This window comes from Pristiophorus japonicus, chromosome 7 (genome assembly GCF_044704955.1).
Source record: "Pristiophorus japonicus isolate sPriJap1 chromosome 7, sPriJap1.hap1, whole genome shotgun sequence".
NCBI classification, from domain to species: Eukaryota; Metazoa; Chordata; class Chondrichthyes; family Pristiophoridae; genus Pristiophorus; species Pristiophorus japonicus.
In genome coordinates this window covers 10554441-10580468 of record NC_091983.1, presented here as the reverse complement: position 1 = coordinate 10580468, position 26028 = coordinate 10554441, and the positions used below count along the sequence as shown (strand labels likewise).

The window sequence follows — 26028 nt, the reverse complement described above, 5'->3', positions numbered from 1 at the left end:
GCTAGTATATTACCCCCGATCCCATGAGATATAATTTTGTTTAAAAACTTCGTGTGGCACCTTATCGAATGCCTTCTGAAAATCCAAATACACCACATCCACTGGTTCCCCTTTATCTACTCTGCTAGTTTAAACCTCAAAAAACTCTTAACAGATTTGTCAAACATGATTTCCCTTGCATAAATCCGTGTTGACTCTGCGTGATCCTATTATTACTTTCTAAGTGTCCTGTTATCACATCCTTAATAATAGATTCTAGAATTTTCCGTACGACTGATGTCCCTTTTTTCTCTCCCTCTTTTCTTAAATAGTGGGGTTACATTTGCTTCCTTCCAATCCATGGGAACCGTTCTACAATCTATGGAATGTTGGAGATGACAATCAATGTATCCACTTTCTCTATATCCAACTCTTTCAAAGCCCCAGGATGTAGGCCATCCGGTTGAGTGGATTTACCGGCTTTCAATCCCATTAATTTCTCCGGTATTTTTTTTATTCATTAAAGGCAGTCTCTCGAAATCGAGGAAGATTTGCTTCCACTCTAAAAGTGAGTTCTTAGGTGACTGAACAGTCCAATACAGGAATTACAGTCTCTGTCACAGGTGGGACAGACAGTCGGTGAAGGAAAGGATGGATGGGACTGGTTTGCCGCACGCTCCTTCCGCTGCCTGCGCTTGTTTTCTGCATGTTCTCGGCGACGAGACTCGAGGTGCTCAGCGCCCTCCCGGATGCTCTTCCTCCACTTAGAGCAGTCTTTGGCCAGGGACTTCCAGGTGTCAGTGGGGATGTTGCATTTTATCAAGGAAGCTTTGAGAGTGTTCTTGAAAGCTGGGGCTCACTTGCCATGTAGCAGTTCCAAGTAGAGTACTTGCTTTAGGAGTCTTGTGTCAGGCATGCGAACAGTGTGGCCCGCCCAACGGGGCTGGTCGAGTGTGGTCAGTGCTTCGATGCTGGGGATGTTGGCCTGTTCGAGGACGCTAACGTTGGTGGGTCTATCCTCCCAGGGGCTTTGCAGGATCTTGCGGAGACATCGTTGGTGGTATTTCTCCAGCGATTTGAGGTGTATACTGTATATGATCCACGGTTCTGAGCCATACAGGAGGGCGGGCATTACTACAGTCCTGTAGACCATGAGCTTGGTGGCAGATTTGAGGTCCTGATCTTCGAACACTGTCTTTCTCAGGCGACCGAAGGATGCGCTGGCGCATGGGAGGCGGTGTTGAACCTCGTCGTCGATGTCTGCCCTTGCCGATAAAAGGCTCCCGAGGTATGGAAAATGGTCCACGTTGTCCAGGGTCGCGCCGTGGGTCTTGATGACTTGGGGGGGGGGGGTGGGGGGCAGTGCTGTGTGGCGGGGTCAGGTTGGTGGAGGACCTTTGTCTTATGGATGTTTAGTGTAAGGCCTATGCTTTCGTATGCCTCAGTGAAGACTCATTCTCTGAATATGCACAGACGCAAGTGTCGTCCGCGTACTGTAGTTCGACGACAGAGTTGGGAGGTCTTGGATCTGGCCTGGAAATGACGAAGGTGGAACGGTTCCCACTGGTTCTGTAGTTTAGTTCAACTCCAGCTTGTTGAGTGTGAGGTGGAGCATTGCAGCGAGGAAGATCGAGGAGAAGGTTGGCGAGATGATGCAGCCCTGCTTGACCCCGGTCCGGACGTGGAATGGGTCTGTGGTGGATCCATTGGTCAGGATCACGGCTTGCATGTTGTCGTGGAGCAGGCGGAGGATGGTGACAAACTTTTGGGGGCAGCCGTAAGATCAAAGGTGGCCATCTACAAGGGTTGGTGCTATTCCCTGCATTTTTCTTGCAGCTGTCGTGCCGTAAAGATTATGTCCGTTGTACCCCGTAGTGGACGAAATCTGCACTGTGACTCAGGGAGGAGCTCCTTAGCCACAGGAAAAAGACAGTTGAGGAGGATTCTAGCAACGACTTTCCCAGTGGCTGATAACAGGGAGATTCCTCTGTAGTTACTGCAGTCGGACTTGTTTCCTTTTTTAAAGATGGTCACGATTACTGCATCTCTGAAATGTCCCGGCATGCTCTCCTCCTTCCAGATGAGAGAGTTGAGGTCATGCATTCGTGCCAATAATTTAGTTGCCTTGTTGTTCTTGAGCTGGCGGATAGCCTTTTCTACCTCGTGCAGGGCTGGGGATTTGCTGAGATAGTGGTGGGTAGCATGCTGTGGGATGGAGTTGAGGATACTCGAGTCAAAGGCAGAGTCGGTTAAGGAGATTTTTGAAGTGCTCCTTCCAGCGGGTCCTGATTGCCTCGGTGTCCTTGTTGAGTGTCACCCCGTTCTTGGCCAGCAGTGTGGTGGGGCCTTAGGTGCTTGAGCCATAGGTGGCCTTGACTGCGGTGAAGAATCCTCGCACATCATGGCTGTCGGCCAGCTGCTGAATCTCCTGTGCTTTCTCCACTCACCATCTATTCTTGAGGTCATGGGTTTTATGTTGGACCTCGGCCTTAAGCCGTCTGTAATGCTGTTTTGCTGCTCCAGAGTTGGGTGGTTGTTTTAGGTTCAGAAATGCCCTGTGCTTGGATCTCTTGGTCATTCTCTTCAAACCAGTCCTGGTGTTCCTGGTTGAGTGACCGAGCTTCTCTTCGCAAGCACTGGTTATAGCCACCGGGGTGGCAGCTCCCTAGGGAGCTCCTCTGCTGAATAACTTTATCCCTTGCTATTGTTTTACTATTTCTAATTTCATTCACTTCCTCATTCTAGCTAGACGCTTGGTTCTCCACTATTTCTGGAAAGTTTTCTGTGAAGACGGACACAAAGTATGTTTAATTTCTCTGCCATTTCTTTATGCCCCATTATAATTTCTCCTGTCTTACACTGTAAGGGACCCATATTTACTTTTGCTAATCTTTTCCTTTATACATATCTATAGAAGCTTTTACAGTCTGCTTTTATGTCTCTTGCTAGTTTACTGTCATATTGTATTTTCCTTTTCTTTATCAATTTCTCGGTCCTCCTTTGATGAATTTGAATCCTTAGGCTTACTACTCTTTTTGGCAACATTAATAGCCTCTTCCTTTGACCTAATACTATCTTTAACTTCTCTTGTTAGCCATGGTTGGACCACTTTCCTGTGGGGTTGTTGTGCCTTAAAGGAATGTATATTTGCTGTAAATTATATATTAATTCTTTACATGCTAGCCATTGCTTGTGTGCCATTATACCTTTTTAATCTACCTTAGCCAACTCTCCCCTTATACCTATGTGTTTGCTTTGTTTAGATTTAAGAGCCTAGTTTTGGATTTAACTAAATCACTTTCAAACTCAATATAACATCCTATCATATTATGGTCACACTTTCCTAAAGGCCCTTTTACTACAAGGTTATTAATTAACACTTTCTCATTGCACAATACTAGATTTTAAATAGCCTGTTTGCTAGTTGGTTCCTCAACAAACTGAACTAGAAAACTATCTTGTACACATTCCATGAATTCATCCTCCACACTATTGCTGCAAATTTGGTTTGCCTAGTCTATATGTAGATTAAAGTCCCCCATGTTACTGTATTACCCTTATTGCGTGCGCCTCTAATTTCCTGATATATATTCTGCCCTACATTACAACTACTGTTTGGAGGCCTATAAACAACTCCCACCAATGTTTTCTGCCCCTTGCTGTTTCTTAACTCCAGCCAAACTAATTCCACGTCTTGATTTTCAGAGCTAAGATCCTTTCTCGCTACTGTCTTTATCCCATCCTTTATTATCAGAGCTATCCCTCTTCCTTTTCCATTTTGCCTATCTCTTCTAAAAGTTAAGTCTCCTGGGATATTTAGTTCCCAACCGTGGCCACTTTGCAACCATGTCTCCATAATGGCTATTAGATCAAACCTACATGATCTTATTGAATGGCGGTGTGGGCTCGAGGGGCTGGATGGCCTACTCCTGCACCTATTTTCTATGTTTCTATTAATTTCTATCTGTGCTATTATCTATTTTGCTGCGAATGCTTTGCGCTTTCAGATATAGTGCCTTCAGCTTTGATTTATTTCTATTTTTTTCCCTGATGTCACCTTAATCACTGATGCCTTATTACCTTTGTTACTCTCTCTGTCCCTGACCCACTCTGCTTATTTACCCCAAACTGTACTCTGCCCTAGAGTCTTGACATTTCTTTTGCTGCTTTTAAATTTACTCTTTCCATCTCTGCATCTATCTTGTCGAGCCCCCTAATTATCTTATATGTTTCAATAAGATTACCTCTCATTCTTCTGAACGCCAATGAGTATAGGCCCAACCTTTTTTCATAAGTCAACCCCTTTATCTCAGGAATCAACCGAGTGAACCTTCTTTGAACAGCCTCCAAAGCAAGTATATCCTTCATTAAATAAGGAGACCAAAGCTGCACGCAGTACTCCAGGTGTGGTCTCACCAATGCCCTGTACAGTTGTAGCAGGACTTACCTGCTTTTATATTCCAGCCCCCTTGCAATAAAGGCCAACATTCCATTTGCCGTCTTGATTACTTGCTGTACCTGCATACTAACCTTTTATGTTTCATGCACAAGGACTCCCAAGTCCCACTGTACTGCAGCATTTTGTAGTTTCTCTCCATTTAAATAATAATTTGCTTTTTTATTTTTCCTGCCAAAATAGATAACCTCACAAATGCTCAAATTATACTCCATCTGCCAAATGTTTGTCCACTCACTTAGTCTGTCTATATCTCTTTGCAGATTTTTTGTGTCATCCTCACAACTTGCTTTCCCACCTATCTTTGTAGCATCAACAAACTTGGCTACATTACACTCAGTCCCTTCATCCAAGTCATTTATGGATTGTAAATAGTTGAGGCCATAGCATTGATCCTTGTGGCACTCTACTAGTTACTGTTTGCCAACCTGAAAATTACCTATTTATCCCAACTCTCAGTTTTCTGTTAGTTAGCCAATCCTTTATCCATGCTAATATATTACCCCCGACCCCGTGAGCTCTTGTGCAGTAACCTTTTATGTGGCATCTCATCAAATGCCTTCTGGAAATCCAAATACACCACATTCACTGATTCCCCCTTATCCACCCTGCTCGTTACATCCTCAAAGAACTCCAGCAAATTTGTCAAACATGATTTCCCTTTCATAAAACCATGCTGACTCTGCTGATTGAATCATGCTTTTCCAAATGTCCCACTACTGCTTCCTTAATAATGGACTCCAGCATTTTCCCAATGACAGATGTTAGGCTAACTGGTTTAAAGTTTCCTGCTTTCTGTCTGCCTCCTTTTTTAAATAGGGGTGTTACATTTTTGGTTTTCCAATCCAGAATCCAGGCAATTTTGGTAGATTACAACCAATGCATCCACTATCTCTGTAGCCACTTCTTTTAAGACTCTAGGATACAAGCCATCAGGTCAGTGGACTTGTCCAGCTTTAGTCCCATTTTACCAAGTACTTTTTCTTGAGGTCGATGATCAGCCATGATCTTATTGAATGGCCGAGCAGGCTCGAAGGGTATGTTCTAATAGCTGGTAGTCCTGCTTTCTCTGATTTTGTTATAGCTGGCAGGCCTGCTTTCTCTAGTCCTGAGTCATCCTGGAGTGTGCCGGGTTCTGGGAGTGAGTCGGGGCGGGATTTCAGCGGGTTTCGGGCGGGAACAACTTCAGTTTCGTTTCTGCCGGATGTCGTCCGAGCAGCGCGAGACAAGTTGGATTTGAGCTTCGGAGCGAGTGATGAGCCAGAGGAAAACGCCGAGCCGAAAGGGAGCCGGAGCCGCGGCCAGTGGGGTCGGGACATCGCCAGCAGCGCTCCCAGCTCACCAGCCAATCCCGGCTGCCAAGCGCTCCGGCTCCGGCAGGGCTCCCGGCCGCAACCCGAGGAAAGGGTCCAAGGAGCGGCCGGGGGAGAGCAGCTGTCCCCGTGTTGAAGACAACTCCCACAGCGGCCCCGCCGATACCAGCAGGGCGAACAGCGCCAATCATACGGGTGGGAGTGGAAGGAAGATCGGCACCAGCAGGGCTGCGGGTGACAAGGGGAGCAGCACCAGCAGGGCTGCGAGTACCAAAGGGACCTATACCAGCAGGGCTGTGGGTGACAAGGGGAGCAGCACCAGCAGGGCTGCGAGTACCAAAGGGACCTATACCAGCAGGGCTGTGGGTGACAAGGGGAGCAGCACCAGCAGGGCTGCGAGTACCAAAGGGACCTATACCAGCAGGGCTGTGGGTGACAAGGGGAGCAGCACCAGCAGGGCTGCGAGTACCAAAGGGACCTATACCAGCAGGGCTGTGGGTGACGACGGGACTTGTACCAGTAGGGATGGGAGCAATACCAGCAGGGCTGCGAGTACCAAGGGGAGGGCTGTGGGTGAAGCCAGCAGCGAGAGAGATCTGAATTTTAAAGCGTTGAAGAACGTGGTTGAAAATCTGCGGATTCGGTCGGATCAGAAATCCCGAGCAGCCAAACGGGTCAATGATGTGGTTGACCATTTGTTGCGTTACATCAAGAAGGATTCTGCAGGTTATTTTGCAGCAATCAACAAGTTGTCGAGCGGCAGTTACTACGAGAATGTGAAGGTATCGTTATTTGACCCGCCCGTTCAGGGTCACATTACTCTCGGTGCTTTTGTTCCTTTTTCAAATATTTCCCTCCCTCTCTATCCCACGTTGTACTTTTAGTTTTACTTTCTCGGTGCCGGGACAGGTTCTAATCCGCCATCTGATACGAATGTGTGTATCAGGTTAAGGAGGGTGTGGAGCTGTTGAACACCTGGGCTTTGGTGAGATATTTTCCCCCTGAACAGTTGTGGGAATTTGCCAACCACAGTGCAACACCAGGTTGTGCAGTTTGCTAAATATTTGACGTGGGATTTTCCCAATCACAAGTTTTATCTCCTCATCTGATGACGGTAATGTTATGTTTCTCTGTTTTTGAATTGATAATTGTTAGGCAGAGTCAACATGGATTTATGAAAGGGTTTGACAAATCTCTTGAGTTTTTTGAGATTGTAACTAGCAGGGTAAATAAGGGATGTAGTGTATTTGAATTTTCAAAAAGCATTCCATAAGTGCCACACAAGAGGTTATTACACACAATTACGGCTCATTGGATTGGGGGTAATATATTAGCATGGATTGAAGATTGGTTAATGGACAGAAAATAGAGAGTAGGCATAAACAGGTAATTTCAGGTTGGTAGGCTGTAACTATAGGGGTACCGCAAGAATTAGTGCTTGGGCATCAGCTATTCACAATATCAGTGAGTTAGATTAAGGGACCGAGTGTAATGTATCCAAGTTTGCCGATGATAGGAAGCTAGGTGGAACAATCAGCTGTGAGAAGAATGTAAAAAAACTCAAAGGGTTATAGACAGGTTAAGTGATTGGGCAATAAGGTGGCAGATGGTGTATAATGTTGGAAGTGAGAAATTATCCACTTTGATAGGAAGAATGAAAAAACAGATTTTTTAAAAGCTAAGAGATTGGGAAATGCTGGTATTCAAAGGGATTTGGGTGTCCTTGTACATGAACGCTGGAACATGCACGTATAACATAGAAACATAGAAAATAGGTGCAGGAGTAGGCCATTCAGCCCTTCGAGCCCGAACCACCATTCAATATGATCATGGCTGATCATTCACCTCAGTACCCCATTCCTGCTTTCTCTCCATACCCCTTGATCCCTTTAGCCGTAAGGGCCACATCTAACTCCCTTTTGAATATATCTAACGAATTGGTCTCAACAACTTTCTGTGGTAGAGAATTCCACAGGTTTACAATTCTCTGAGTGAAGAAGTTTCTCCTCATCTCGATCCTAAATGGCTTACCCCTTAACCTTAGACTGTGACCCCGATTTTGGACTTCCCCAACATCGGGAACATTCTTCCTGCATCTAACCTGTCCAATCCCGTCAGAATTTTATATAGCAAGCAATAAGGAAGGCAAATAGTATGTTGGCCTTTATTAAAAGGGGTTTGGAGTACTAGAGTAAGGAAGTCTTGCTGCAATTGGACAGGGCCTTGGTAAGACCACACCAGGAGTACTGTGCACAGTTTTAGTCTCCTTATCTAAGGAAGGATATACTTGCCTTAGAGTTGGTGCAACAAAGGTTCACTAGATTGATTCCTGGAATGAGATGGCTGTCCTATGAAGAGAGATTGAGTAGAATGGGCCTGTATTCTCTGGAGTTTAGAAGAATGAGAGGTGATCGCATTGAAACACATCAAATTCTTAGAGGGCTTGACAGGGAGGGAGAGAGAGATGGATGGGCGGGGAGGGAGGGATGGATGGGGAGAAAGGGATGGATAAAGAAGGAGGTACGGACGGACAGGGAGGGAACATAAGAACATAAGAAATAGGAGCAGGAGTAGGCCACCAGGCCCCTCGAGACTGTTCCGCCATTCAATAAGATCATAGACTCAGGTCCACTTCCCTACCCGCTCCCCATAACCCCTTATCCCCATATCGTTTAAGAAACTGTCTATTTCTGTCTTAAATTTATTTAATGTCCCAGCTTCCACAGCTCTCTGAGGCAGCGAATTCCACAGATTCACAACCCTCTGAGAGAAGAAATTTCTCCTCATCTCTATTTTAAATGGGCGGCCCCTTATTCTAAGATCATGCCCTCTAGTTCTAGTCTCCCCCACCAGTGGAAACATCCTCTCTGCATCCACCCTGTCAAGCCCCCTCAATCTTATACGTTTCTATAAGATCACCTCTCATTCTTCTGAATTCCAATGAGTAGAGGCCCAACCTACTCAATCTTTCCTCATAAGTCAACCTCCTCATCCCCGGGATCAACCTAGGGAACCTTCTCTGAACTGCCTCCACAGCAAGTATATCCTTTCGTAAATATGGAAACCAAAACTGCACGCAGTATTCCAGGTGTGACCTCACCAATACCCTGTACAACTGTAACAAGACTTCCCTGCTTTTGTATTCCATCCCCTTTGCAATAAAGGCCAAGATTCCATTGGCCTTCCTGCTCACTTGCTGTACCAGCATACTATCCTTTTGTGTTTCATGCACAAGTACCCCCAGGTCCCACTGTACTGCAGCACTTTGCAACCTTTCTTCATTTTTTTCTGCCAAAGTGCATGACCTCACACTTTCCAACATTATACTCCATCTGCAAATTCTTGCCCACTCACTTAGCCTGTCTATGTCCTCCTGCAGTCTCTTTATGTCCTCCTCACACATTGCCCTTCCTCCCATCTTTGTATCGTCAGCAAACTTGGCTACGTTACACTCAGTCCCCTCTTCCAAGTCGTTAATATAGATTGTAAATAATTGGGGTCCCAGCACTGATCCCTGCAGCACCCCACTCGTTACTGATTGCCAACCAGAGAATGAACCATTTATCACGACACTCTGTTTTCTATTTGTCAGCCAATCTTCTATCCATGCTAATATATTACCCCTAACCCCATGAACTTTTATCTTGTGCAGTAACCTTTTGTGTGGTACCTTATCAAATGCCTTCTGGAAGTCCATATACACCACATCCACTGGTTCCCCTTTATCCACCCTGTTCTTACATCCTCAAAGAATTCCAGCAAATTTGTCAAACATGAATTCCCCTTCCCCGTCAAGGAGACGGAGACGGAGAGGGAGAGAGAGACAGGAAGCGGGAGAGGCAGTTAGACAGACACAGGGAGGGGGGAGGAAGAGAGAGGGGGAGAGAGAGGGGTGGGGGGGGGGAGGGGGAGAGAGAGGGGGTGGGGGAGGGAGAGAGGGGGTGGGGGAGGGAGAGAGAGGAAGGGGGTGGGGGCATGGGGGGAGAGAAGGGATGGGGAGAGAGAGGGGGAGAGAGGTGGTGGTGGGGGATGGGGGAGAGAGAGGGGGGGAAGAGAGATAGAGAGGGTGGGGGAGAGACAGGGGGAGAGAAAGAGAGTAGGAAAGAGAGGGGGGAAGAGGGGAGGAGACAGAGAGGGGAGAGAGAGAGGGGGGAGATGGGAGTGAGAGGGGGGAGAGAGAGAGGGGGAATCAAACATAGAGAGAGGGAGAGGCAGGAGGAGCAGCAGGGGGCAAGGGGGAGAGGCAGGGGGAGTAAGACAGACAGAGAGAGAGAAGGATCGACGGATGGAGAGGGAGAGAGACGAAGAGAGACGGAGGGTTGGGGGAAACTGGTGGAGGGAATGGGAGAAAATAAGAATTAGGAGCAGAAGTCGGCCATTTGGGCCCTCGAGTCTACTCAGCCATTCAATAAGATTATGGCTGATCTTCTACTTCAACTCCACCTTACTGCACTATTCCCCCCTTCCCCCCCCCAGCCCCCAGCTTGACCAACCACCTGGAAAGTATTAGGGATGATTTTCTAGACCAATATGTCGAGGAACCAACTAGAGGGCTGGCCATCCGAGACTGGGTGATGTGTAATGAGAAAGGACTAATTAACAATCTTGTTGTGCGAGGCCCCTTGGGGAAGAGTGACCATAATATGGTAGAATTCTTTATTAAGATGGACAGTGACACAGTTAATTCAGAGACTAGGGTCCTGAACTTTAGGGAAGATAACGTCGATGGTATGAGACGTGAATTGGCTAGAATAGACTGGCGAATGATTCTCAAAGAGTTGACGGTGGATAGGCAATGGCAAACATTTAACGATCACATGGATAAACTTCAACAATTGTGCATCCCTGTCTGGAGTAAAAACAAAACGGGGAAGGTAGCTCAACCGTGGCTAACAAGGGAAATTAGGGATATTGTTAAATCCAAGGAAGAGGCATATAAATTGGCCAGAAAAAGCAGCAAACATGAGGACTGGGAGAAATTTAGAATTCAGCAGAGGAGGACAAAGGTTTAAATTAGGAGGGGGAAAATAGAGTATGAGAGGAAACTTGCTGGGAACATAAAAATTGACTGAAAAAGCTTCTGTAGATATATGAAGAGAAAAAGATTAGTGAAGACAAACGTAGGTCCCTTGCAGTCAGAATCAGGTGAATTTATAATGGGGAACAAAGAAATGACAGACCAATTGAACAAATACTTTGGTTCTGTCTTCACGAAGGAAGACACATATAACCTTCCGGAAATACTAGGGGACTGAGGGTCTAGCGAGAAGGAGGAACTGAAGGAAATCCTTATTAGTCAGGAAATTGTGTTAGGGAAATTGATGGGATTGAAGGCCGATAAATCCCCAGGGCCTGATAGGCTGCCCAGAGTATTCCCCATTATAATTTATCCTGTTTCAGCCTGTAAGGGACCCACAATTACTTTCACTAATTGTTTCCTTTTTACATATCTGTAGAAGCTTTTACAGTCTGTTTTTATGTCTCTCGCTTGTTTACTCTCATATTCTATTTTCCCTTTATTTATCAATTTCTTGGTCCTCCTTTGCTGGATTCGAAAATCCTCCCAATCCTCAAGCTTACTGCTCTTTTTGGCAATATTATAAGCCTCTTCCTTTGATCTAATACTATCTTTAATTTCTCTTGTTAGCCACGGTTAGACCATTTTACCTATTTTTATTCCTTAAGGGAATGTATATTCGTTGTGAATTATGAATTATTTATTTAAATGTCTGCCGTTGCTTGTCTACTGTCATATCTTTTAATCTAGTTTCCTCAACCTACTTTAGCCAACTCACCTACATAGTTTGCTTAGGTTTTGAACCCTCATTTCGGACTTAACTAAATTACTCTCAAACTCAACGTAAAAATTCTATCATATTATGATCACTGCTCCCCAGAGGCTCCTTTACTACGGGGTTATTAATTAACAGCGTGGAGGCCCCGGGAGCAGTGTGGAGGCATACCATTCCAGGAAGCAGCGCGAGCTGGTGCAGGAGGGCGATGGCAGCGAAGAGGGACGTCAGAAAGGTCCAGGTTGGTGATTGGAGCGTGGGCAGATACAGCAGGAGCGGCGAGATCGGGGCGAAGGAGCAGCGAGAGACTATGGAGGGTCGTGACCGAGGCCCAGGGGAGGCGAGAGTTCGGGGCCAGGGGCCCGGGGGCAGCACGGACCAACCCACACTGCAATATGTGTGCGTATTAGGTCCGTGCAGCAGAGCTGGTCTCCAGTCGTCTTGGATAACCCTTGCCACTGGACCAAGACCTAGCTCTGTCAAGCTCGTGTGGTGGCTGGTGTGCAACGGCCACCACATGTTAAAAAAATCTAAGCACAGGCATCTTTCACCCTTCAGGATGTAGTTCGGGTCCTTCATTGAACCTACGAGGGAACTGGTTAATTTATATCTAGCACCTATTTTCTATGTTTCTATGAAAGACCTGTGAACTCATCCTTTTTTGGCGTGGAAGCACTTCATCCTCGTTTCGAGGGACCGCCTGTGATGATGATTAATTAACCCTGTCTCATTGCATAGTACTAGATATAAATTAACCAGTTCCCTCGTAGGTTCCTTGACATAGTGATCTAGAGAACTGTCTTGAATGCATTGCATGAACTCTTCCTCTGCACTATTTTTGAAAATTTGGTTTGCTCAGTCTATGTTAAAGTCCCCCATGATTACTGTATTACACTTGTTACATGCATCTCTAATTTCCTGATTTACCCTCTGCTTAGGGGGCCTATAGCCTACTCCCACTAGTATATTCTACCCCTTGTTGTTTCTTAGCTCCATCCAAACTGATTCTACATTTTGTTTTTCTGAGCCAAGATCCTTTCTCTCTACTGCCTTTAGTCCCTCCTTTATTATCAGAGCTATCCCTCCTTTTCCATTCTGCCTGTCTCTTCTAAAAGTCAAGTATCCTGGAATATTTGACAGAGAGCGAGGGTCAGGACGGAGAGGGGATAGGGAAGGGAGAGAAGCAGAGACTGGGATGGAGGGAGAATGTGGGGGAGGGGATGGAGGGGAACAGGGAAGGCAGGAAGGCAGGCAGGGACAGAGACAGAGAGTGGGGGAGGGGAGGGAGGCAGAGACAGGGACAGAGGGAGGGAGTCAGGGAGGAAAGCCGAGACAGGACGGAGGGTGAGAGAGAGACAGGGCAGATAGTGAGAGAGAGAGAGAGAGAGAGAAGGGGAGGGAGGAAATGAGGTGGTGGGAGTGAGTGAGGGAGGAAGGAAGAGATGGGGAGAAAGAGAGAGACAGAGGAGAGGTGAAGAGAGAGCGAGAGATAAGCAGGGAGAGAGAGAGCAGGAGAGAGAGAGAGAGAGACAGGGAGGGAGAAAGGGGAAGGACAAAAAGCTAAACAGAGGGAGAGACAAAAACAGAGAGGAAGCGGGCAGAGGGAATCACAAAAAGCAGCTGTGGCAACAATTGGTGTCTCTCCTCCCTCCCTGTCACCCTCACTCCCTCCCTGTCTCTACTCCCCAGCTCCCTCACCCCGCCTTGTCTCCCTCACTCCCTCCCTGTCTGACATGGCTGATCTTTGGCCTCAATTCCACTTTCCTGCCCGATCTCCATATCCCTTGATTTCCCCTAGAGTCCAAAAATCTATCGATCTCAGCCTTGAATATACTCAATGAGCTATCATCCACAGCACTCTGGGCTGGACAATTCCAATCACAAGCCCCTGAGTGAAGAAATTTCTCCTCATCTCAGTCCTAAATGGCCGCCCCCTTCCAAAAGTGGAGAGGGGATGGGAAGATGTGTTTGGTGGTGGAAGTGGTGGAAATGGCAGAAGATGATCTGTTAACTGCGAAGGCCAGTGGGGTGAAAGGTGACGGTTCGGGGAGACAATCAACTCATGATGCGATCAACTTAATTTCACCATTTTATTCCGGTCTGCAGATTTCGGCACCAAATGAATTTGATATAATGGTCACCGTCCCCATTAACAGGATCGAGTGTATGGAAGCAGATTCTGAAGGTGCTTACTACCAAGTGGCATTTAAGCGAACTCCACGTGGCAACAACCCTCTGAATGAATTTGTTTGCAATGGAACACTGTCAGCTGAACGAATGCTTGGTTACCTCAGGAAACTCATAAAAGCAGCAGCAACATCTTTACCAGGTTGGTATGGAGTTATGTTCATATCATTCATACCTTGCTCCAGTGTAATGCAATTTTTGCACATTAATTGGATCAATGTGTTACTGCAGTGAATTTGTCCTCTTCCGGTTCCCTGGCCCATGAAGACTGATGATGACCTTCCTCCTTGGAACTTCATCCAAGAACTTAAATGCTGGCTGTCGGCAGCTACTCACCATGCCATTCGCCATTGGGCAGCTTCAGTGCAGAGACCAATCCTGCCCTTGCCTGACATGCTATTGGCAGGTGGGAGTTGCGGGTGAGGGTGATCACTGGATACCAGTCGTGACTGGGAGAGCAGGCTGACTTTATTCATCCCTGGCTGGGATCTGCTGACTAGGCACAGGCTAGGGCAGTGGTGGGGCAAAATCCGGCTCGCGTGCCATATCCAGCCCACCAAGTCATTCTATCCGGCCCGCTGGATGGGGCAGAAATAGAACGCGAGCCGGCTCTCGAGCTTCACATTCGACTATCCACTTTCACTTCTCATGGGTCAGAGACAGACCCGAACTGCAGCCAACGAAAAACCATAGTAATACTTCATTCAAATTAATAATTCGCAAAAGCGATTGTCCCTGGCCCGATCTTAAAAGGATCGTTCCGTGATTCTGGGCCCCAATGGTGAATGCACTGCGTACTCGAATATGCCCTATCGATTTTAGAGTGAAGTAATGGCTGCTCATCTCACTGAGTCTTTTACCGAAGAAACATAGAAACATAGAAAATAGGTGCAGGAGTAGGCCATTCTGCCCTTCGAGCCTGCACCTCCATTCAATGAGTTCATGGCTGAACATGCAACTTCAGTACCCCATTCCTGCTTTCTTGCCATACCCCTTGATCCCCCTAGTAGTAAGGACCACATCCAACTCCCCCCTGAACATATTTAGTGAAGAAAGTTGCATCTTTCCTCTCCCGGTATCCAGAGTACGACGGTAGGGGAGTTCTCATCTGGCACCAAATGGGACGGCTTTAGTAATCTTTGCAGAGGGACCTAAGGATGACCGAGGTGGGAAATTGATGCTGCGAAGAGGGTACAGTTCTATTTCACAGCACTGAATTACAGAGACCAGAAGATACCACAATATTTTCAACTTTTATCTTTGATTCATTTCTAAGCAGTATTGAATACATGTTGTGTATGTAAGAGAGCGGGCCTGAAATCCTGGCCTCGCCATGATGGGAATACATACGGACGCGGCAAGGCCTCGCAAATGCCGGTTTTCAGGGCGTGATGTGCATGTGCCAAAAACCGACTTTTACAATCCGTCAAGATCTCTCATGACAGATCCTCTGCATCCGCGGGAGAAGGACATCCGTGTGGGAGAGATTGGGCTATTTGCCCATCTCATGCCCAACGAATGTCCTTCAAACTCTTACGCCTGGTAAAAGCAGGCGCATAGCTTACTTTGACCAGTGTAAAAGTTTTAAAACATATAAAAATTCAATTTAAATACACATTTTTATAGTAAAAACCCTGCCCACTAAGGTAAGTTTATTTTAAACCCTTTTAAAACACATTAAAAAAATCCAAAAAATATATTTTTTCTAAAACATTGAATTAACTTTCATTTCAATTAATTTTAAATACGTGAGGTGTTTTTTTACACTTATTATGCTGTGTTTGGGGGTTATTCTCATTGATAGTAATGGGAACTCATAAAATCGGAGTTCCCATTACTATCAACGAGAATACTGTACCATGATTGGTTGTCCAGACCCACGTGACTCCAGCTTCTCTGGCCGTATCTAGAAGACGTGGACGCGCTGCGAAGCGCGGGTAAAGAAGGCCTCCGACCGGAATCGAAGGCGCCTCGGGGACCAGCAGGTACATTCGTAGAGAAATTTCAGGTCGGAGGTGTTCGTCCGAAGAAAGCCTCCGACCAGAATTTCAGGGCCACATCTGACTAATATCTGAATTTATGTTTATGCAATTTTTATGTTCCCTCGAGTTTTTTTCCCTTTAAATTTGCTGCACAGCCAGCCAGTATCCCTTCCAGCGGCAGGAGCTGGGTAGCGGCGTACGCGGACTGCACGATTGTTGCGTGACCATTCAGCAAAGTGCCTTAGGGCGAACGTTGGTGGGAGGCCCTCAACAGCTCAGCAAAATTTGTTAAGTGGCCCTCCAGCCCAAATAATTTCCCACCCCTGGGCTAGGGGCTGTGCCTGAGACCTTCCCCTTCTGTATGGCTCAGTACTGCTCCAGGCCTGCTCTGCTAGTTTTAATTTTATCATCATCATCATCATCATAGGAAGTCCCTCGGAATCGAGGAAGACTTGCTTCCACTCTAAACATGAGTTCTTAGGTGGCTGTACAGTCCAATACGAGAACCACAGTCCCTGTCACAGGTGGGACAGATAGTCGTTGACGGAAGGGGTGGGTGGGACTGGTTTGCTGCACGCTCTTTCCGCTTGCTTTCTGCACGCTCTCGGCGACGAGACTCGAGGTGCTCCTCAGCGCCCTCCCGGATGCACTTCCTCCACTTAGGGCGGTCTTTGGTCAGGGTCTCCCAGGTGTCGGTGAGGATGTTGCACTTTATCAGGGAGGCTTTGACGGTGTCCTTGTAATGTTTCCGCTGCCCACCTTTGGCTCGATTGCCGTGAAGGAATTCTGAGTAGAGCCTGCTTTGGGAGTCTCATGTATGGCATGAGGACAATGTGGCCTGCCCAGCGGAGCTGATCAAGTGTGGTCAGTGTTTCGATGCTGGGGATGTTGGTCTGGTCGCGAACGCTAATGTTGGTGTGTCTGTCCTCCCAGGGGATTTGTAGGATCATGCGGAGACACCGTTGGTGGTATTTCTCCAGTGACTTGAGGTGTCTGCTGTACATGGTCCATGTCTCTGCGCCATAGAGGAGAGGCATTTTAACCACTTCTGTGTCACACACACTGAAGTCACACAAAGGGTAGTGGAAATCTGGAACTCTCCCCCCAGATTGTGGATGCTGGGGGGTCAATTGACAGTTTCAAGATTGACATTGAGGAAGGGTATCAAGGGATATGGATTAGAGACAGGTAAATGGAGTTGAGGTGGAGATCAGCCGTGGTCTAATTGGATGGCGGAACAGGCTCGAAGGGCTGAATGGCCTTCTCCTGTTCCTATGCTCCTCTCAGTCTTCCTAATGGGACAGAGAGCTGATCACAACCACTGAGTCACTTCCCCTCTTGTTTGGGTTCCTTTTGACAACCTCTGGCAATTCACTGTGGAGGAGAAACTGTGAATGCCAGTAAATGTGTTTCATGTTAATGGTCTGGCTCCTTCACTCCTTCACATTATGTGATCCAGGACAGTTATAATTATTTACAGCACCCCATAGGTTAGAAATCTTACTCATTGAAAACCATTTTTGACAGAGTACCACATAAAAGTGAAAAGGAAAAAGACTGGATGTCCTGCTGTGACCCTTCAGATTGAGGAGAAGGACCACCTGCCGATCTCGCTGGACATGGTTTTGGCTCTGGAGGTTCGCTCACAGAGCTGGCCAAGTAGTACCAAGGATGGTCTGAAGATTGAAGACTGGTTGGGAAAGAAGGTCAGGAGGGATTTCAGAAATGAACCTTTTTACCTCGTGCCAAAGCAGCCACTTGATGCGACACCAGGAACCCAAACTCAATTACAAAAAGGTATTTACTTGTTACACCCGTCTCATTTTAAACTAAATGGTAGCAGGAGATATAGAAAAACCTTCCATATACCCAACACCAAATACACAATAGGACAAACCTTCCATATACACAATCGGACATAAACCCCATATACACAATAGGACAAAAACCCTACATACACAATAGGACAAAAAAACCCATAAAAACAATAGGACAAAAAAACCATATACACAATAGGACAAAAAACCCATATACACAATAGAACAAACCTTCCATATACACAATGGGACAAACCTTCCAAATACACAAGAGGCCAAACCCCCTCCCCACCCAATACCATATACACAATAGAACACACCCCCCATATACACAATAGGTCATTTTCTGTATTTAGATTTACAAAAGATGCCAGATGTTGAAGAGTTTAAGGGGTGATTTTCCTCAGACCTTCTCTCACTCCTGCCGTAATGTCACCAGAAACTCTGTTAGGTACGTAAACGGAGTTTCCACTGAACTTAGGCACTGGTCATGTGGCCCTTAGCAACCAGTCCCATCGCCCTTAGCAACTGGTCCCCTGGCCCCCATCACCCAGTCCGCTGGCCGTTAGCAACTGATCCCAGGGCCCTTAGCATCCGGTCCCAGGGCGCTTAGCAACCGGTCCCAGGGCTCTTAGCAACTGGTCCCAGGGCTCTTAGCAATCAGCCCCAACAAGTCTTTGACCCTTAGGAACTGATCACATCCCATTTAATAATTCGTTAGAAAAAGGTGCAGTGCCAGAGAACTGGCGGATAGCTAATGTAATACCGATAGTTAAGAAGGGGATAGAACATGTTCCAGGGAATAATAGACCAGTCAGCGTAACTTTGGTGGTAGGAAAAATAATGGAATCGCTAATAAAGGAGAAAATAGAAGAACATCTAGAAACCAACAATATAGTAATGAATAGTCCGCGTGCTTGCCCAACCCCATTGAATTTTTTGAAGCGGTAACGGAAAGAGACAATGTTAATGCAGTCTAGATGTAATATATCTAGATTTTCAAAAGGCCTGCAATAAGGTACCCCACAATAGACTGATGAACAAGGTCAGAGAAGTCAGGGGACAAGTAGCAGAATGGACAGCTAGCTGGCTTCAAGACAGAAAGCAGAGAGTAGGGGTAAAAGGTAGCTATTCACAGTGGCAGAAGGTGGATCGTGGTGGTCCACCGGGATCAGTGCTGGGACTGTTGTTCACAATTTATATTAATGATTTAGACTTTGGAATCAAAAACACAAATTCAAAATTGGGAGGGAGAGTCAATACTGGGGAGGACTGCAACAAATTACAGGAGGACATTAATAAACTTGCAGAATAGCCATATAATTGGCAAATGAAGTTCAACACAGATAAATGTGAGGTATTACATTTTGGTAGGAAGAATAAGGAGGTCACTTATTACTTGGAGGTGAGGTAGTAGAACAAAGGCGTCTCATAGTCACAAATCACTAAAAGTTGCGACACAGGTTAGCAAGGCAATAAAAAAAAGCAAACCAAGCACTAGGGTTTATTTCTAGAGGTATAGGATTGAAAAGTAGGGAAATTATGCTAAACTGTATGGAACCTTGGTTAGACCACACTTGGAGTACTGTGTACAGTTCTGGTCACCATATTATAAAAAGGATATAGAGGCACTGGAGAGGGTGCAGAGAAGATTTACAATAATGATACCAGAAATGCGAGGGTATACATATCAGGAAAGGGTGAACAGGCTGGGTCCCTTTTCTCTTGAAAAAAGAAGGCTGAGGGGTGACCTAATAGAGCTCTTTAAATTTATGAAAGGTTTTGATAAAAGTGGATATAGATAGAATATTTCCACTTGTGGGGAAGAGCATAACTAGAGGCCATCAATGTAAGATAGTCACCAAGAAATCCAACAGGGAATTCAGAACTTTAGCCAAAGAGTGGTGAGAATGTGGAACTTACTACACAGGGAGTGGTTGAAGCGAATAGTATCGATGTATTTAAGGGGAGGCTAGACAAGCATATGAGGGAGAAGGGAACAGAGGGTTATGCTGATAGATTTCGTTTAGGAAAGACAGGAGGAGGCTCAAGTGGAGCATAAACACCGGCATGGACTGGTTGGGCCGAATGGCCTGTTTCTGTGTCGTATGTTCTGTGTAATCCTATGTAAGTTAGTGGGGGAAGCCGCAAGATCACTAACCAGTGATCCAAGACCAGTCAAAGCATGGGAGTTGTGGATCTGGAGATGCAAAGGGAGTTATTACACCTCATTCCATAAGGAGAGGAGTTGCAAAGAAGCAGGGCTCTATCCAAGTAGTATCTGGTTGCACAAATCCTTATACTGGAATCTACAACAGTCGAGACTACAGGGACATGAATGTTGGGACAGGTAGAGTGCGAACTGCACAGCAAATAACACTTTCAGATCTGAACCTGAAATTTTGACTATATTTTAATCATTACAGATATGTGGCGGATTTCATTCTCACACATTGAGAAGAAGATGCTCCTGAACCATGGCAGCTTAAAGACCTGCTGTGAGAATGGATCACTTAAATGCTGCAGGTTAGATTTCTTGTCTATTGCTGTACCGTGTAAACCTCTGTCCGCTCCCATCTACTTATTTTCTCGCTCTGTACCAAGTGATACGAGGCTGGTGATGTCAGTAGCTAAGGTGCTTTGCACATACGCGTGAAATTCCTCTGCTTGCTGTTAACGGTGGGGGTGAGAGACCTCACTAAACACGTTTGAGGTTTGTCTGCAGGGCTTTCACGGGGTGGAGACAGTTATGCTCGCAAACACTCGAGGGCAAGTTATCCAAATTCATGCGCCTAACACACAACCCGGAGGGCAGATCAGGGAAGAGTAGGGAGTGAGGCTTCACACTGGGAGCATGCACTTGTAGCATCGGCTCCAAGCTGTAACATTCTGTGTGGAGCTCCGATTCTGGCCTTTTGCCTGTCCCCGATTTTAATCGGTTCACCATTGGAGGCTGTGCCTCCAGCTGCCGAGGCCCTAAACCTCTCTATCCTCCTTTAAGATTCTCCTTAAAATCTACCTTTTTGTCCAAGCTTTTGGTCATCTGCCCCAATTTCAACTTGTGTGGCTCGGTGTCAAATTTTGTTTGCTAACGCTCCTGTGAAACGCCTTGGAATGTTTTACTACGTTAGTTAGTCACAGGCGGTCCCTCGAAACGAGGATGACTTGCTTCCACGCCAAAAAAGGATGAGTTCACAGGTGTTTCAATGAAGGACCCGAACTACATGTTGAAGGGTGGAAGATGCCTGTGCGTGAATTTTTTTAACGTGGGGTGGCCGTTGCACACCAGCCACCACATGGGCTTGACAGAGCTAGGTCTTGGTCCAGTGGCAAGGATTACCTAAGATGACAGCTCTGCTGCACGGACCTAGTGCGCACACATATCGCAGTTAAAGGCGATATAACTACGTTAAAGGCGCTATAAAAATACAAGTTGTTATTGTAGAGGCACTGACTCAACAGTGGTACAGTTTTAGACATACCACGCCCACACGCATTTCGACGGTAAGTGCCGACAGGCTTTTCAACTGTGAGAATACAATAGCGAAGCTTGATCCAGTATTTCTTCAACATGAACACATACATGGGTCATTGGTAGTGATGAGAAGTGGGATTTCAGGGTGATTTTGCTCTCTCAAGGTTACTGTGCCCGCTGACATCAGCTAACTTGGTACAGGATGATCCATAAGACTCGGGGGCAAACTGCGCATTCACCCTCGGTGCCACCTAAAGTATTGAGTCACACGGACCAATTGGTCCGACACATGATTTCACTAAATCAGTTGATGTGTGCCAGAGCAACAATGTGATGCTATAATTGGGCTCCTGGCTGGCGAGGAGTAAAGCAGCCAGGCTTGCCCCCTCAGATTCCTATCCAATACTCCTGCTGCAGCGAGTGCTGATGTGAGCATTGTGGGACCCGCCTTTGACCCACCACATGGTTGGGTGCTCTGCCAGTACTAACTGGAGGCTGATCCATGAAGAATGGCAGGTTGGGTGAGGTGCAAGGGGGCTGTGGGCACCTGTGGAACCATCGCCCCCATGAGTCAGGGAAGATGGCAGAAAGTTGGCACAAAAAAAATGTAGACTGAAAACTGCTCTCATTTTTATAGGAAATCATGTCTGAAGCTTTTGAAAAACCTCATCCAAAAACTGAAAGAGAAGAAACCTCGCAAACTATCGAGTGTCTGTTCATACCATGCAAAAACAACTCTGCTCCACGCATGTGTCAAAAGACCCAAAGATGAATTGTGGTCCTTTGAGAACCTTGCTAACTGTTTTTTCCAGCTCTTGGACAATTTCATTGATCACCTTCAGAGAGCGGACCTTCCTCACTTCTTTATCCCCTCCTACAATCTCTTCAACCCGCGTATATTTGATGCAAAAGGCAGAGATACACTGCTGCATCTGATTGAAAGTGAAAAGAAAAAAGGCTTTCCAATTTTTATAACTCCATCTAACGGCACAACAGTCACAAGCTATTCAACTTAAGATAAATATAGGTGGCAGGAGAAGTTGAGAAGGCAGTGAGTTTTTTAAAAAGGAATCCGGGATCCTGGTCATTATAAATAGAGTACAAAAGCAAGGAAGTTATGCTAAATCTTTATAAAACACTGGAGTATTGTGTTGAATTTTAGGAAGGAGAGGGTGCAGAAGAGATTTTTTAGAATACCACCAGGGATGAGGGACTTCAGTTATCTGGAGAGACTAAACATACTGGGATTGTTCTCCTTAGAGTAGAGACGATTATGGGGAGATTTAATAGAGGTTTTCAAAAATATATGGGGTTTTAATAACATAGTAGATAGGGAGAAACTGTTTCCACTGGTTGGAGGGTCAGTACCAGAGGATAAAGATTTAAGATAATTGGCATATGAACCAGCGGGGAGATGAGAATTTTTTTTATGCAGTGAGTTATGATGATCTGGAATGCACTTCCTGAAAGGGATGGAAGCAGATTCAATAGTAACTTTTAAAAGAGAATTGGATAAATACTTGAAAAGGAGAAATTTACAGGACTACAAGGAAAGAGCTAACACAGACACAATGGTCCCCTTCTGTACTGTAAGATTCTATGGTTCTATCAAATGAGAATCTGATAGGTTTATGCAATTTTTTTGAACTGATCTGGATCAATCCTGCTCTCGCCTTAATTAAAAACAAAACTCAGGTGCAAACACTGTGATTTATTGGGGTCAAAATGTGTTCAGTCAAACTATTGAAAGCTATACAAAGATAATTACATTCAAGCACAATTGTGCAGTAGGAACCTCAGGGAGATTATAAGAGCAGGAACTTGATTAATTGGCTAAATCTATATGTAATTTTATATACATTTTGTTTGTGCTGTAATTTCTATGTAATTCTATTAAACCTTGGGCCCACACACATGTTAGCGTTTCCTATTATGTCCATATTTGCTGCAGTGCCACCACTGATGGGAGGGAGTCATTACAGTGACACTAGTTTACATGGGCAGTTTCCATTATAAATGTGGACATAGGATATTATTAATGGAAATATATAAAAGGACAGAATGGGTACCGGATTACATTATACAAGCACTGACATAAGTATCACCCACCCTCGAGTCACATTCCTCCTGAAGACCACACTTGGTTTGGACTTCTGGTGTGTAATGCCCCCGGACGTTTGTCACCAGACTGATTCCCAGGATGGCAGGACTGACCTATGAGGAGAGACTGGATCAACTGGGCTTGTATTTGCTGGAGTTTAGAAGAATGAGAAGGGATCTCATAGAAACATATAAAATTCTGACGGGATTGGACAGGTTTGAGGCAGGAAAAATGTTCCCGTTGCTGGGGAGTTCCAGAACCAGGCGAGACAGTCTAAGGTTAAGGGGTAAGCCATTTAGGACTGAGGTGAGGAGAAACTTCTTCACTCAGAGAGTGGTTAACCTGTGGAATTCTCTACCGCAGAAAGTTGTTGAGGCCAGTTCGTTAGATATATTCAAAAGGGAGTTAGATATGACCCTTACAGCTAAAGGGATCAAGGGGTATGGAGAGAAAGCAGGAAAGGGGTACTGAGGGAATGATCTTATTGAATGGCCTGCTACTGCACCTAATTTCTATGTTTCTAATATGCTATTAAAAATCGTGTGGAACGCACACTTCCTGCCCACAAACCTCACTTCTGGTCGTCAGATTTTCATCATGCTTTTCTATCAACATTTTCCATTTATTTTGCCTGTGTCGTGGTGTAGTTACAGCTCTGCCGAAAGGTGGCTGCGAAGTGATTTTCTGAACTCTATTTCCCAACCCCCCCTCCATCCACTGTATAAAAAGACTTCCTGCTGTCTGTTTACAGTCTGAAATAAAATAAAACCAGCAAATGTACAGCACTCCAATCGATATCTGGAAGAGAAAAGATAGATTAATGCAATTATAAAAGTGGATTCACCAAATTGTGCTTTTTATATGTTATTCCCTTGTTTTTATATTATAAACTACAGAACCAAAGAACCATTTGACGCATCGCTCTGTGACAACTCTTAGCACTTTGTGAAAGTTCAAAGGAGAAATATTGTTAACTTTAAATAAGTTTGTGACTTTAACTTTCTCAATTGTTTAAATAAAATTTATTAAAGGGGAACTTTCAAATTTTTTTTAACTTATTAACTTTGACTTTGTTATCAGTTACTGGGTGCAACATTCTACTTCGAGAGCGAAAATGAACAAACCATGCCCATCACACGTCCGGTCACGCCTTGTCCTGTCACATTGTGCCGTCACACCGTGCCCATCAGTGCCTTTACACCTTGTGCATCACAGCTTGCCCGCCTACCTTGCCCGTCATACTGTGCCAGGCCCACGAGATCGAATGCCAGCTCAAAAATGCAACACTAATGTATTGCAACACTAACGTAGCTGTGAGAATACACTAATGTATTCTCACAGCTACGGAAAATTAAGAGATTTTTTTGGTGATGTTCCGGAAACCTTATCTGTACTCTGTCCAACTATGAGGCTTTCTTTTATTAATTCACCGGATGTGGGCGTCGCTGGCAAGGCCAGCATTTATTGCCCATCCCTAATTGCCCTCGAGAAGGTGGTGGTGAGGCACCTTATTGAACCGCTGCAGTCCGTGTGGTGAAGGTACTTCCACAGTGCTGTTAAGGAGGGAGTAGCGGGGGAAGGGGAGATCCAGGATTTTAACCAAGCAACGATGACGTACCGGCGATATATTTCCAAGTCGGCATGGTGTGTGACTTGGCGGTGATGTTGCTGCTGCCCTTGTCTTTCTAGGTGGTAGAGACCGTTTGTTTGTAAGGTGCTGTCGAAGAAACCTTGGCGAGTTTCTGCAGTGCATCTTGTGGTACACACCGCAGGCACAGTGCGCTTGTGGTGGGGGGAGTGAATGTTTAAGGTGATGGATGGGGTGCCAATCAAGCAGACCACTTTGTCCTGGATAGTATAGTTCTCGAGTGTTGTTGGAGCTGCATTCATCCATGTAAGTGGAGAATATTCCATCACACTCCTGACTTGTGCCTTGTAGATGATGGAAAGGCTTTGAGGCATCAGAAGGTGAGATACTTGCCGCAGAATACCCAGCCTCTGACCTGCTCTTGTAGTCACAGTATTTATGTAGCTGGTCCATTAAATTTCTATGGTGACCCTCAGGATATCGATGGTTGGGGATTTGACGTTGGTGATGCCATTGAATATCCAGGGAGGTGGTTCGACTCTCTTGTTGGAGCTAGTCATTGCCTGGAACTTGTGGCCTGAATGTTACTTGCCACTCATCAGTCCTAGCCTGAATGTTGTCCAGGTCTTGCTGCATTGCGAACACGGACTGCTTCATTATGAGAGGCTGCGAATGGAACTGAACACTGCAATCATCAGCGAACATCCCCACTTCTGACCTTATGGAAAGGTGGTCATTGCTGAAGCAGCTGAAGATGGTTGGGCCTAGGACATTGCCCTGAGGAACTCCTGCAGCAATTTCCTGGGGCTGAGATGATTGGCCTGCAACAACCACAACCATCTTCCTTTGTGCTAAGTTTGACTCCAGCCAGGAGTTTTTCCCCTGATTCCCATTGACTTCAGTTTTATTAGAACTCCTTGATGCCACACTCGGTCAAATACTGCCTTGATGTCAAGGGCAGTCACTCTCACCTCACCTCGTGAATTCAGCTCTTTTGTCCATGTTTGGAACAAGACTTGGAGTGGAGTGGTCCTGGAGGAATCCAAACTGAGCAGTGTTGAGCAGCTTATTGGTGAGTAAGTGCTGCTGACCACACTGTCGACCACACTTTCCAGTACCTTGCTGATGATTGAGAGTAGACTGATGGGTGGTAATTGGCCAGATTGGATTTGACCTGTTACTTGTTGACAGGATATACCTGGGCAATTTTCCACTTTCATGTAGATGCTAGTATTGTAGCTGTAGTGGAACAGCTTAGCTAGAGGCAAGGCTAGTTCTGGAGCACAAGTCTTCAGCACTACAGCCTGTTGTCAGGACCTGTAGCCTTTGTTGTATCCG

The 26028-nt window shown here is 45.8% G+C and overlaps 1 protein-coding gene across 1 annotated transcript; it reads left to right on the top strand.

Moving 5' to 3' along the window:
* Positions 1-5690: 5690 nt before the first annotated feature.
* On the top strand, positions 5691-24011 carry cgasa (cyclic GMP-AMP synthase a). The gene is made up of 5 exons (XM_070884638.1): positions 5691-6530; positions 13647-13869; positions 17237-17506; positions 19953-20052; positions 21639-24011. Exons 1-5 carry the CDS (start codon positions 5691-5693, stop codon positions 22015-22017), a joined length of 1812 nt encoding a protein of 603 aa, XP_070740739.1. The 3' UTR covers positions 22018-24011.
* Positions 24012-26028: the final 2017 nt, after the last annotated feature.

What these genes read in the sequence shown, in the direction of transcription:
- cgasa (XM_070884638.1), top strand. Translation starts at nt 5,691, where the DNA reads ATGAGCCAGAGGAAAACGCCGAGCCGAAAGGGAGCCGGAGCCGCGGCC. An exon ending in GTTACTACGAGAATGTGAAG is followed by an intron (nt 6,531 to 13,646) that starts GTATCGTTATTT and finishes TCCGGTCTGCAG; the next exon opens with ATTTCGGCACCAAATGAATT. An exon ending in GGATCACTTAAATGCTGCAG is followed by an intron (nt 20,053 to 21,638) that starts GTTAGATTTCTT and finishes TCATTTTTATAG; the next exon opens with GAAATCATGTCTGAAGCTTT.